At 40.7% G+C, this 14,512-nt stretch overlaps 1 protein-coding gene across 1 annotated transcript; it reads right to left on the reverse strand.

Moving 5' to 3' along the window:
* Positions 1-2,353: 2,353 nt before the first annotated feature.
* On the reverse strand, positions 2,354-12,885 carry SUMO1 (small ubiquitin like modifier 1). Its single transcript, XM_065670072.1, has 5 exons — positions 12,749-12,885; positions 7,491-7,565; positions 6,094-6,171; positions 4,183-4,254; positions 2,354-3,228 (listed from the first exon to the last, which is right to left on the reverse strand). Exons 1-5 carry the CDS (start codon positions 12,758-12,760, stop codon positions 3,160-3,162), a joined length of 306 nt encoding a protein of 101 aa, XP_065526144.1. The 5' UTR covers positions 12,761-12,885; the 3' UTR covers positions 2,354-3,159.
* Between the last annotated feature and the right edge of the window lie 1,627 nt (positions 12,886-14,512).

Raw genomic sequence — 14,512 nt, forward strand, 5'->3', positions numbered from 1 at the left:
AATTAAGAAGTGCATACCAAAGATGTATAGATCAGGACAGACATTTTTGCATTGTATTCTTAAAACTAGCTTCAATTTAAAGTAGGAAAAGCTAAAAAGTAGCATACAGTTATAGTGCTTCTGAAATAACACATGGGTAGTCAAAATTTGTGACAGACTGAGTTTTAGCATCATCTGACACCCTAACTGAAGTTCAAATCCTGACAATTCACACATTTAATTTCAAAATCTTTAGTTGATGACCATGTAGACATATTTATACTTAAAAGAATACAGAAATCCTTTAAACATAGCAGCTTTAAGAAAATCTGTTGAGACTGATAATTTTGTAAAGCACTTATCAATACAGCTTTTATATGCCACTGTACTCAATACTAAAAATACCAATTTCAAAATTAGAACTAAAATACTAGCTTCCACCTTCCACCGCATAACTGACTCAGTGAAGATGGTTTCATTCTCCCACCATTTTTCTTAAACACTTAAAACCACCCATGAACAGCTGAGCTCAGTTCTTCCAATATGTAGGCAAGCATGTAAACAAATTGCAGGAGAAAAAGAATCTTTTCTGGTTTTCTCCAACATATGAAGGCTAACCTGACTTGCCGGCATGCTTCAAAGCTAAGAGTGATTTAGAAATTCTACTCTTCTCAGAAAGAAATCTTTAAAAAGTAGTAGATCTTCCAGAGAAATGAAGAAAACTCAAGTCTGTCTTGAGTTCAAAACTCAGGTTTAAATGTACAACTTCCAAAAATGATATTCCTTAAGAAAGGTACTAGTGCATCTGTGTAGCACATGTATCTTCTCATTTTACATGAAACTCTCAATACTAACCTTTCAGGCAGAGTAGAGTTTTCCTCTTATTACTGTTCCATCAAGTTATAACAATGCAGACATTGCTCTAGACCAGCAGCTCCATTGAGGCACTAGCTTCATGTCTGAGGCTTCACAAGTCTGAGAAAGAGGTCAAATCAGTTTGTCACGGGTACCTTATCCACTCTATAGAGAGATGTATTTTAGGACAAGGTTACAAAGAATTCTTTGCCTTGAGCTTCAATCTCTGCAGGAAACCCTCCTCCATAGTCTCAAGAGAACCAAGTGCAGTGCTTCAACTAGAAAGCTGATATAAATGAGCATATTAAAACAGATTTGGAATAGGAAAGCGAACAGTAAGAAGCAAAGACAGTTGGTGCAGGAACTAGAGTACAAGCATCACACCCATGGGATCTGGACTCAGTTCTCAGCTCCACCTTCAGCTTCCAGAGTGACCCAAGTAAGCTACCATCCCCAGAGCCTCAGACCCCAACTTGCTGAAGGGCAATAATGGGAATTTGTTTACCAAGAGCATTATACAAATTAAAATTAGAAGATGAACTGATAGGAATCAGTTTTATTTCTGGTATTCTGAAGCAAATGTACTTACGATTCTAAAAGAATACTGGAAAAAAGGGCAAAGAAGCCATGTTGTTCTACATCCCAGGAGAAATCCCTCTTCCCCCTAAGAATTGAATTACATCAAATACTTCAATAAAACCCCATATTCTGATATTTTGTAAACAAAAATTTTAATCTTTAAAAAAATTGCTTAGTGCAACTATGTGTACAAAAGTATTACTAAATCAGAAAGAGGACACAAACCACAAGCATGAAAGAAAATGCATTTCTAGCTTTACAGCAAAAGGTGATCATTCAAAATATGCAATTTCTTCCAAGTATGCCAGCACTAAAATGCATCTTTAAATGAAGCTGGAATTCATAGTGAACTTGGTTTACCAAGCCATACATGAATCCTATTTATCTGCAGAGAAGCTGAAGCAGGGGCAGTGCAGAAGTCTTCTCCCCACACTCTGCCCACAACCTTCCATCTCAGCTTTCATAACCAGTAACATGTTCTCAAACTGACCATTTAGAACCTGCAACTAGCCAGAACATGAAATCGACCCTCATGATGCCTGATGAACTATAACTTTTCCTTGTCATCCATCATAGACATAATGGTACCATGATCATATGAAATGTAGACATTAAAAACCATCTTCGTATTTCCTTCCAAGCTGCATTTTCACTTTAACTTTAGTGCATGAAGTTCTATGTAGCTGTATGTGAATATTCTCTAACAAGAAAAACACACAGGTAGTCTCAAATAGTCACCTGCAAACCAAGCAGATCAAGTATTTCACTGGGGCAACCAGAAAAAAGTTATTGGGCTGTTGGTTTTTTTTTTTTTAAATGAGGTATATTTAAAGGGCACATTTTTTCCCTGGTTTCAGCATATAGTTACTGGAAAAGCATGCCCTAATTATACCTTCCTATCATTTGGCTCGTTTCCAAACACTTGAAAAGAAAATACAAGTTGTTTATAAAATTGTTTTTCTTGTTTATTTTAAATGAAGCTGGTACAGACAATGTCCATTCAAAACCCACGTCCCAGGCCAAAAGGTACAAACAAGAGTGTCAAAGTAACACCGGTTGTCTGCTGTGAACATTCCTGCACGAATACCTGCGTGTACTAATTGCTATATGAAGTTAAAATGCTTCTGGGCTCTTCTGGTAAGATTTAAGAATCATTAGGGTTTTCAATTTTATGTCTTCAGCAAAGCCATCTCTGGAGCAAGGTACAGATGACAACAGTTCTAGCTTTTCCATTTCCAACTTGGTAATCTTCATTGGGCCATCAGCACAATTTAAGCAAAATAGCTCTGAGTTATGGATACACAATTTCTCCACAGTTTAGTTCTCTGAAAAACTTCATCTCGCACTGAAAGTTATAGTCCAGGAGTGAAACAGTCACACATCAAAACTTCAGGGCAGATACAGAAGTCATTAAGAACACTCGCCCACCTGGCAGATCTTACAGCCTTCGTGCCTGAAATGCACGAACCTAGTGAACATACAAATGCATGTGTGTACGTGTATTTCTAAAGGGGAGGGCAGAAGGGAAGAGGGGAGCAAGGCTGCAGCTGGATCACAGAAGTTCAGCACAATGAAAACAGAAACAATAGTGTATAATGAGCACGAGAATTCAAAATACCAGACGCTTGAAAATAAACTCCCAGAGATGGGGTGCCAGTTTCAATTCAGTGTTGAACACCACATTACAAAAGAACTATTATTTAAAAATAAAAAAGGATTAAGGGGGAAGAAAACAAACAGAAGGATCTAAATTGTTGAGTGACCCCCCGTCTGTTCCTGATAAACTTCAATCACATCTTCCTCCTCCATCCCCAGCTGTAGGAACAGAAAAAAACAGTATATAATTGTTATAAATCTGGTGTACTGAATTCAGAGCAGGTCCTAGACAAGTTATACAACGGTTTGTTCCTCTGTTCCATCATAATTCAAAGGGGTTAAAAAAATTTCAGTCGCCATCTCACTAGGCAACACTCACAATTTTAGTCCTTTTCCTTCAGCCTTGTATCAGTCGAAGAAAAACCCTCATAATGAAGTCAAAATCCACTTGTGGAGCAGTACACATCAGCCTGGAAGTGGCTAGCTTTACCTTTCCCTAAACCCCTTCTTCTCAGGCAACAGATGCACAGGAACATAACCATCATCACAGTGAATGCATGAGCTGTACAGCCACATGAATTATATATAGCACACCACTAGCTCAACAAAACAGCTAAGACCTACAGTTTGCAACTCAAAGCCTGGTTATGACTGCTCTCTTGAAGAGAGTGACTTGTTCAATTTCATGGTACACAAGTTTGATTTTTCAGGAGGTCATTATTATAAGCCTTTCTTCCTGCTTTGTCATAACAATTGGTGGCAGTCACTAGACAGCAGAAGTAATCAGTTTTCTGTTTATTTACACTTTGATCTAATAAATGTGAATTAAATACATATTTATTCCAAAGTCACACTGAAGTTCTAGCTCAACAACTGGGAAATTCCCTGAAGTCTTTTTTCCTTTCTCTCTGATAAGCAGTGACTATACCCCCCCATTCTGAGACAAGATTACACATGAAGGTCTAACCAATCTTTTGTACTGACCTTATTAAAGATCCTAGGTTAGACGAATATAGTCAGAGTATATTTGACTAAATACAGTCAACAAAGTTGGCTATATTTAAAGAAACACTTTAATTCTGGTTAACAGTCTAGCAGAACAGAGCAACTAACCAGTTTGGTATTTAGTTCCTCCAGGGAACTATGTAGCACTTATTCTAGGAAGAAACTCACCTCCTTGGGGGTATGATTATCAGTAATTCTCTGACCCTCGAAAAGGAACCTGAGTGAATTCATTGGAACACCCTAAAAAAAGGAACAGATGTACAAGAAAAAAGAACAAAACTTACTGAAACTTGTATGGATTTACAAGAAAAACATTTTTAATAAAAGCAACCCATGTGAAAGTCAAAAAAAGAAAGTGTTAGTTCCTGTTACACAGAGAGCTCAGCTATTCTGTTGCAACCACGTAAACTAGAAAGTGACTCAGGGAGCATCATTGTGCTGAAAAATGTGTTTATTCCAAAGTCTCACTGGAGTTCTATCTCAACAACTTGGAATTTTACTTGGCTTCCCCCCACCATCTTTGTTTATTTATAATTACACCCTCCTTTCCAAGACATCATACATGAAGGCCCAGTCTTTTCTGAACTGCACATCAGCCGTATTAAAGATGCTAAGACAAGAGGGGGAACATGACGTTTACTTCATGAACCCCTATCCTTGCATTCCCAATCTTTTATCACCACAGAAAGGAATAGAAACCTCTGCCATTATCAGTTCTGCAAAAACTCTACACTGGGAACAAGAAAGAGCAGAGCTGAGAGAGAGAAAAAGGAACGAGATTCAAACAAGGAGAAAGGAGCATCCCAACCGTAAATCAACTTGGTGCATGTCTGTGGTACAGTGTGCCTGTGTTACGGCACAATACCATACTTCATCTCAACAGAAGAGGCAAACACATCTTTTTCTTCTCTTTCAGGTTGTGAACAAAACAAATGCAAGTGGAATATGACCAGTCTTGTGCATCAGTTAGATTTCAGGAGCACTGCTTGCAAATAACTAGACAGAAAAACTCACAGGAAAGAATAGCTCTTCACACTGTTTCAACATTCCCCTCTGGCCATGTTCATGGTTCCTTTACCAGAGAAAGGCTATTCCACACCAAAAACCATACTGACTACTCATGAAGGAAATCACAGACTCTCCAGAACTCAGAACAGAGATAGATACACCTGTGCTCATTCGAACAATTATTTCTTCCTTAAAAAAGAATTCCACATAAGCATATTCATCAGTCAGTGAGACTACTGCATTCATTATTTCCAAGAACATACTTCAAGTTTGCAAGTTTTTCAAGTTAATCACAATTTTAATCATTTAGATTCGGCTACAAAGATACTTGGTGTTTAATCCTTTCTTTCCTCCTATTTCAAGAACACAGAATAAATAACCCAGTCTACAAAAGACTTCAACTGAAAAGTTCAACATGATTTAAGGTATTAAGAAAAATCCCAAAATATTAGTTTTTAAGCCACACAAGGCATCTATCCCCAAAGCTGGAGGTAAACTAGGCCAGGGCTCCTGGAAATAGCAGCAGTGAATCCACAATATCTCCGCTGAATCTGGAGATCTAATTTTGTTCCATAACAGTAGTTACTATTTACCTACATTCACAATTAATGTTGCAGATTCCTTTAATTTCAGGCATAACAGCTAGTGTTAATCAATTACCATATCAATGGATGTAACACTGCCTAAAGCAGCTCTCATCCTGAACTGCAGTATTCTACAGCTTTAGGGGAATTTCACATGGAGATGGGAGATTTTACAGGAAATACAAATGCATGCCCAGGCATTTTAAAACGTAACTTCTGCATGTTCTGAACAGCCACCACATGTTTTCAAACAGTAACTTACAACAAAATTCACAACTATCTTAAATAGAAATACCTTTACTTGTCAGCAGAAATGAGGAGACCCACTGTATTTGTACTGCCAGATACCTTTTTTTTTTCCTGGTAACTAGACAATAGCTTGACTGTCTCAACAAATGTCTTTATTTGAAAGAACAGTGAGAAAAGTAAAGCTAAAGTGCTTGGCTTTTTAATTCTCTTTTAAAGACAGTGGCATTGTTTCACAAACCTGTCTTTGACAGTATGATTCTTTGAGTTTCTTGAGGTGTGTTGTCATTTTCACCTTGAAGTGAATTTCACTGCTGTCCTAAGAACAGGAAAGAACAAAGTTATTCTCTTTGTAGTAATTGCTTATTTTATCGATGCTGATTTTAAGACTTCCATTAAGAAAAACTTATGTAAAATTAACACAAAATGCAGCTTAACTATCATTATGTATACCTCAGTACATCATAACATGAACCTCCAGGATGACTTATCAGTCACTAAATTCATCATACACTTCCACAGAAAGCTCCATTTTAAAACAGATGGCATAGTATAGCCTTAGGCTCACTGTGGAGGTTTTTGATTTACAAGTATAAAAAAACATTTATGGTTCAGTCTGTGCTTCCATCTTTACCCAGCTGATGTACTTATGAAACACAAACATACATATGCAGGGGACTTCTGCTCGAAGATTCCAAAATAGACAAGTTAAAGCTTGCACCTCAAAATACATACAAAAACTCATTGAATTAGAGTAATTACCTAGAAGTTAGGATGGAGGCAGTCTTGGCAACACACCATTAACCTAAGGAGAAATCTTAGGTCTCATTCTATAGTCCTTCCTGCCAGCTATAAGATACGAATAACTACAACTGTGAAAATGGCTACAGATAAAACACTCTGCAAGACATTCTGTGCAAAAAGCATGTGGATCACATTCAGCTTTTGAATGTGTTCTCATTGCTGATTAAAGCAGCAACAGGTAAGCTAGTTTGAGTTAGTCTTATTTGAAGTCATCTGTCCCCAGTAAAAATAGCACAGCAATCATGCTAATACTCCAACAAACAATACTGAGTCATCTAAGCTACAAGGGTTCTTTGCACAGGAGGACTTCTGTCCAAAAAGGATCTCAGCATTCACATTCCAACACAACATGAATTCAGATTTATAATCCACCATTATCATCTGCCAGCATCAAACAGAATCCCCTTCCTATCCCTGTCCAAGAAAGTTGACCTCATGCTTAGTGTACTCCATGAACTCTGAAGGCCTTAGTTTATCAATTTTGCAACATGTTTCATTCATACCCTTAGATAAATTAATCCCTCAATGTATCAGGTCCCCTTGTTGTAAGACTGGGATCAGATTGACCAAATCCTGAGTTGTAAGGATAAATTACTCAAGCTTTAAGAAAACAAAACATCACAAACCCAAACAAACAAAACAACAAAAAACCCCACAAAACAACCAAACTATCACAGAGAGTATACTAACACATCTTACTGGCAATTGATCAGTAGTTTACAGCGGTGGAGGATCCACAATGAACTGAAAATACCAACTTTCATTTGTTCATTTTTACAATACAAAACCTCATACCTCCAACAAATATCAACAAGTAATTATGTAAAAACTCACCTGCCCAATGACTTTGAGTTTAATGTATTCCCCTTCTTTCTTATCTCCCAAGTCCTCAGCTGAAGGTTTTGCTTCCTGAAGGAAAAACATTAAAAAAAAAAAAAATCAATTCAACACTTTGTTATTTTCACAGGACAGTATGACAGCTGTCATCCTCTTTATTAGTCAGACTATGGAAGGCACCTTCTTCCTTTCTTTCTCTGTGTGAAAATAATTGCATCATAGTATTATGAAAAGGCTACCCCGTCTGTGAAGTTTGTTTAATGGCGGAAGAGAAACACTGTGAAGAACATAAGAGATGCGAAAATGATAAGCATGGTCTTATACCACTAACTCCTAGTCAACAAGCAGACAGCAAAAAAGAAATACAGGAAGTGTACCAAGAAGGTCAGATATTTGACAGATAAAAGAACACCACAAGGAGACTAAGCATTTGTGACACCCTGTCAGTGTAAAGAGAGTGAACCAAACAAACATTTTTCAGTCTATTGCACCAACAGCAGCCACTACTTTAAAAAGGATGGTCTGTCACCATCTTTTCTATGGCAACACAACAACATTAAGTAATAGCTTCCTTCCAGCACGTTTGTTTTAAGAACACAATTCTTTAAAGTTGCAGTTCTAAGAACTATAGTGTTTTGATATCTTTTCAGGATAAAAATTGTACAGACAAGTTTGATTCACTTGCTGCACTGAGCACTACAGCCCAGCAAAATGGTTTAAGTGTTCTGCAAGACATGAATCAAGGACAAAGTTTTTGTGTCAGCTGCTGATAGATAAGTGAGAGATCAGGCACTACTAACCCCATCCCTTGCCTGTCACTACATATTCTGGATCAGGCCTCAGTTATGTTCCACTGCAGCACAAAGGAATTTTACACAGACACTGCCTCAGGTCCAGATGGTGCTCGATGAAATCTTGTGAAGTAATCAGAAACAAGGATACCCTGCTGATCATGCTTCAAATCTTCCTGTATATCTTCCTGCTTAACACAGTAGACAAAACAAGCAAAACACATGTAAGTTTTCCCAGCCCTAAAGGTGCTGTTTGCTGAGTATACAGAAATATCCTTTGTTTGGTTGAACTTTAGGATCAAGCACCAAAACCACATACTAGCCTTCTGTATTAAGTCCCTCCATATATGTCTCTATCTCTGTATTAAAATCGCAGACAGGTCTTTCCAAGATTCCCTTTCCCCCTTAAAGAAGTTAAACATGCCCAACTCCTTCGAATGTTAAAAAAGGTTCAGGGAATGGCAAAGAAGCAAAGCCTGCAAACACCTTCCTTATCTGTATCAGTATCCATCTGGAGAAAAGAACGAGAGAGGAGCCTGCTATTTGTATCAGTTTGACTCGCTGCCTCAAGCCAGATCCATTCAGTTTCTGCAATGACAAAAAGGATGACCCAGAGGCTCTAGTATGGATAACCCCAGTTTCAATACTATTGTTGTTTGGTTTTTTTTTTTTTTTTAAATACCTACCTGGCACAACATGGACTACTGGAACTGATTCATCACCCTTTAAGCTCAAATCCAACAACTGACCTCAAGCTTTCAGGAAACCAAACACACTCAGGTCTCCAAGCAAGTCACTTTTGAAGTGTGAAAGGAGTCATCCACAGCACAGCAGCTGTGCTGCCCACCAAAGTTTTCCCTTTCTAACGTAACTAAACTCTAACCTCGTGGGCTTATTTGCAGGAATAAAATACACAGTAGTTTCCACTCCTGACTAAAAAGAGAAACAAAACCAAGAATCTGCATCTTTTTCTTATATCTTGCACAAACAGCAGTTTGAATTTTTATATGCAGGACTGGCAGCCCCTAGGAACTGGGGAGATTCAAATATCTATAGATCTGAAGTCTGTAACTTCAAAACTATCTCCCGCTTTGCTATCACTGAAAGAACTTGTAAGAACATCCTGTCCCTTTACATGACATTTCAGATCACTTAGTTTACTTTGTATAAAAATCAAGTTGCATAATAACATATTATCTCATGAGTAGAGGCATTTGTAGCAGTTGATAGAGTTCTGTGCATTGTAACAGATCTACCTACCGAGCTTTCCAAAATAAATCTTGTACAAGATATTACAAATCATCATAGCTAATATGACAGTGCCTCTGGCCAGCATGAGTGGAAAGCAATGACTCATAAGACGTTTGATTCCTACCCGCAGGGAAGGAGGGCTCTAGTACTAAACATGCATAGGGGAAGGAGCAAACAGTAGAAAAAAGCAAAGGGATCTGGAGTTTTGAAACTTAACACCATAAAGATGCTTGTTTAAAGCCCCAGCAACCTCTCACCCATGAAATAGGAGCAAACAGAGCTGTAATTTCAAGAGAAGATCAAATCAATGTTGACAATCCCAATAACCGAAACCTTAAAAAAAAAAAAAAAGCCAAAATATTTGAAATTGGAACAGAACAAGACCCAGCAAGTCTGAAACAGCTCCCTGCATTTTGTCAGTGAGCTATACTGTGCCAATTCAATGCCAAATGGTAAAGCCAGCACAAAAACACTTAAGAACAAAGAAAGCAAGGAGATTGCAGAGTTACTAAACTACAAGCATTCACTAACAAAATCCTGGATCAGCAATCCGCAAGCAAAGCCTCCAGACTGACATGCACTGTGAAGAAAACTGGTGAAAAAAACTGGTATTTAGGGTATCACATGAAACAGTACATGAGAAAAAGGACTATCATACAAACAGGAATACCACAGTACCCCAAGTTCTAACTTTTCATTAGATGCTTTAAGTTTTAAAGGCTCCATATTCCACAGTTTTCCTAAATAGCACAAAATGAGGCTCCTAGTACTCTCACATTTATATACCAACATGAAATTCATGACCCTAAAAAGCACATCTTGAATGAAACACACTGGTATTGCTACTGAAACTAATGAAGCCACGAAACAAATACTGTAAGGTAGTATATTGCAAATTTCCTCCTCCAATTTTCTGAGGTGCTCAAACTATAACGTCCAAACCTGAAAAAAACCCCACCCTGTACTCAGCACACTTTAGATAAGCTTTTAAAAAAATAAACAACAAAACCAAAATTACTAGAGGAACAGGACTGCAACACATTTAACACAGTAAACACAGCTACATTTGCTATAGGCCTGGAAAAGTGCATACAAACTACAGCATTGCTTATTAGTAGTGCATTGACAGATAAAAATACTATCATCTAGATTCAATTACATCAAAACCAGCTAGAGAGCCTTGAATGGAGGGGGAAAACTGTTCTTTTTGTTGCTAGTAAGATCCCATGAAGAATACAGGTATTTTCTTTTTTTTTTTTTGTTTTAAGTCTGCCATTCTTTCAAGTATTTTTCCTTACCATAGAAGTTAATTTCCTATCGGAAACAAGGTAACTAAATCAAGCACGCTTCCTTATTTATACTGAAAAGCAAACCAAAAATTGTCATAACTGGTGACAAATTATGTCTTCTTATTCCAGGGCCAAAAAGATACCCCTGTGAGCATTACACAATTTTTGGTAATCAAATTATTCCCATAAGATTGATGAACAGAGGAATGAGATTTATAGTGCTACGTTACCCTATGTTACACTATTACTTGAGCACCTGTTTAGCTGTTGTTGTACAGTGTCCCAGAAGTGAATGACATAACATTTAGCTTCTCTATTAGAAAAGTAAAGACATCAGGGTCCTTAATAAAATCCCTTGAAGATCTGTATCCAAAAAGGTTATCACATACACTGGATTTTACATTCTTCAAGCAGTCCCAAAGAACAAGTATGTATGTATGTGTTTTGAACTTGCCTGGAGAAGGAATTACCTAATGAAAGCTGCTATGTGTTAAAACACGCCTTAGTTCACAACTGCAGACAGCTACAGAGCGGGTCACATGAAGATCAGTCTATAAAATCAAGTTCAGAATTTGCTTTCTTTTTTTACGCAGCTATTTTCACAGATTCCACTAACTGGAAACGTGTCCTAATGGGTGCAGGCAGCAGCTGTGCTCCTCGCTGCACTCTCACAGGCAGACATAGGCAGCAGCACAAGCCTCACCAGTTGCATTGTGCTTGAAAGCTGGGGGCGGGGAGAAAGACCACCAGCATATACGGCAATGGTTTCTATTCACCGGTCGTAATGTATCACGGCTATTCCTCAAAACAGACACTACGTACTAAGCTTAGCCTGGTCTCTTCATACTTTTCATTTCCTGGCTGGCAACGGTACTATTCCTGACTTGACAGCACTACAAGAAAGACTTGTAGATACTGACATTTTTTCCGAAGTCAAACCGTCATTACAAAGTTAGAAAACACTGCCACATGAAGGCAATATAAAAATAAAGCAAAACAGAACACAGATTAAAAACGCAGCGATGTTTTTATTTCCCACCAGCAGGTCACATAGCCTACAGCAATAGTTGTAAGCAACCGACTGTACGCATGCCATGCCAAACAAGCCGGGAACTTGCAGTACAAGGAACTATTTAAGTCCCTGTTGAGAAGTCAGAATTGACAGGAACATAATGATATACAAGGATTGAAGGCAGGACACTCTTGGTGAAGGGCAGCGTGTTTAATCCAGGGAAGCAACGCTGAGCTAAGTACGCCTGGGTTTTCCTCCCCTCCTTTTGCATTCCTAGGGCAAAGAGAGGACCTGGAGGTCTCGCCTAACCCGCACAATGCCCGCTCCGGGGCAAGAGCATCCTACAACGCAGCTGGGGGACGGAAAACGAAACGAAACAAATGTTGTGCAACACAGCTCACCCCTCGCTGCACTCCCGGGTTTCCAGGGCCGGGACTGCCCCGGCGGCGATCCCGGCCTGGAGCCCTGCGAAGCCGCCCGAGCTCCGGCCGGACGCCAGCCCCGGCCCCGAGTATCCCCCTCCTGGAGCCCGCCCCGGGCTCCTCGCGAAGCGCCCGGAACGAAAAGGGGGACTAAAGCACAGGGGGGAGGGGTGGCGGGCTGCAGGCAGAGTTTGGCCGAGGCTGGAGCTCGGCACCCCCCTGCACACACACTCCCCGAGGGCAACATTCCTCCCGGCGCCCCCCGGGCGGCCGCGGCTCCGCTCGCCCCAGGGCGTCCTTCACAGAGCGCGGGGCCAGGCTGGGGCTGCCCCGCTACAGCTGGGGAAGGGGAGTGCGGGAGCGCAGGCAGCTCCACCCGCACCCCCGAATCTGCGGGGCCTGCCGCCGCCGCCGCGCCACCTCCCCGCGCCCAGCAGCAGCTACCCCGGTGCCCCGGCGATCCGGCGGCGGGGGCCGGCGGCACTCGTACCTGGTCCGACATGGCTCAGCCCCGTTACGTGCTGCAGGCTCGGCTGGGCCACGGCAAGCGCTCTGCTCCTTTCTCTGCCCGCAGCGCAAACACAGGCCGCGGCGCGGGCGGGATTTCCGGTGAGCCTGAGCTCACTTCCCTTCCTGTGCGGCTCGGCTCGGCTCGCCCGCTCCGCCCAGCGGAGCCAGTCCGGCTTCCCCTCGCCGAGCCCCGACACCGGGCGCCGGGGGTGCCGCTTCCCCAGGCGGAGGTGAGGAAATGCAGCCGGAGGCCCCGCGGCCAGGCCCGACACCGGCGCCCTACAAGGGCCCGGCCGCGGAAATGCACTGCCCCAAAGTGAAGAAGATAGGGTTGTTGTAAGCCCCGCTCGTTACAGCCGGTCGAACGACTGGAAATACGGGTCTGCACGGCCCTTCTGTCCTGCCTCGGAGAAGCCCAGTCACATAAGCTTCGTGACGAGAGCAGAGCTGCGGCAAAAGTCACTGTCATTACACCTGCCTGTAATGGCTTGCTAAGGTTTTTACTAGAGGATACATTTAACAACAAACCTCCCTTTTCTGTTTATGCACGGGTTTTATTTTTTTTTTTAATCACTGCAGCGATTAAGCAAATATACATGGAGGCAGTTGCACAAACCTCTAGCGATACATCACTGCTAAAGTAGGTCCTACTTTAATTGGCGCAGCACAGCTAGGTAGAGGTGTCCAGGTTAAACCACAACAAAAGGTTTGCACAAGAAGCAACACCTACACCTTAAAAAGATTACATTTAGACCTAAAGCTGTTTGGATTGCAGTGTGTAACACCCCTCTGCTACAGCTCAGGCAACTCCTGCATGGATCACTTCTGGAGTAAGTGTATGCTTTAAGTGGCTCAGAAATAGAAAAAACACTCTTGAGAATAATAACAATATTACTATAAAAATAAATGGATCAACAGAAGTTAGCCCCACTGAAACAGGAGATTCTTACCTGGATGCTACCGGGTAAGGTTTTTACCTTACAAGCTACCTTTGGGGAAAGAAACCTCTCTAGGAAGAGCACATCCACCTCTACAAAGCCTCTAACAGCGTGTGCTATGCTCCTTTGCAACAACACCTAACACCAAAGCAGCTGAGCTCTCTGCCTGTATTGCTGCATTTCACTAGCTGACAGTTACACCAAGGGACGCACAGTGAAACTGCACAGTACCTAAATTCATAGGAATCAGTTTTAATCACAACTGTTAAAACAACTCAGAATTAACAAGGAAAGGGGAAAAAAAAGAAAAGCAACAAAACTTGAAGAGAACCAGAACAGATGCTATGCAAAGCTGCAGAATATTAAAGACAATCTTTCTCAGGCAAGTCTTAGGAGGCAGGAAAGCCAAATATCTTCATACCATGCCAAGTTCACAGTAACAGCTCACAAAGCACCAAAATAAGCCATTGAAAGGCTATGCAGCAACACATGATGCTAAAGAACAGAAAGCAACAAATACTTACTCTGTCTTAACCATCACAAAAGAAAACAGTTTTAAGAGCAGAGAGTAGCCGTACAGCAATAACTCTGAAGTATCAGACTCTGGTACAAAATCCTAGTGTAATTCTTTGTTTTACCAATTTTTGTAAGCTGACACATAAATTGGAATGCACTTATCTATACCTGTACATCTGCATACACACCAAATAACAGTATCACCACCTCTCTTTACTCCTTTCTTAAGCTACTAGTTGCGGATGCATTACTTTTTCAAGATACAAGCTAGATTTGTACAGCATTTACAA

The sequence above is a fragment of the Lathamus discolor genome, chromosome 3 (assembly GCF_037157495.1).
Source record: "Lathamus discolor isolate bLatDis1 chromosome 3, bLatDis1.hap1, whole genome shotgun sequence".
NCBI classification, from domain to species: domain Eukaryota; kingdom Metazoa; phylum Chordata; class Aves; order Psittaciformes; family Psittacidae; genus Lathamus; species Lathamus discolor.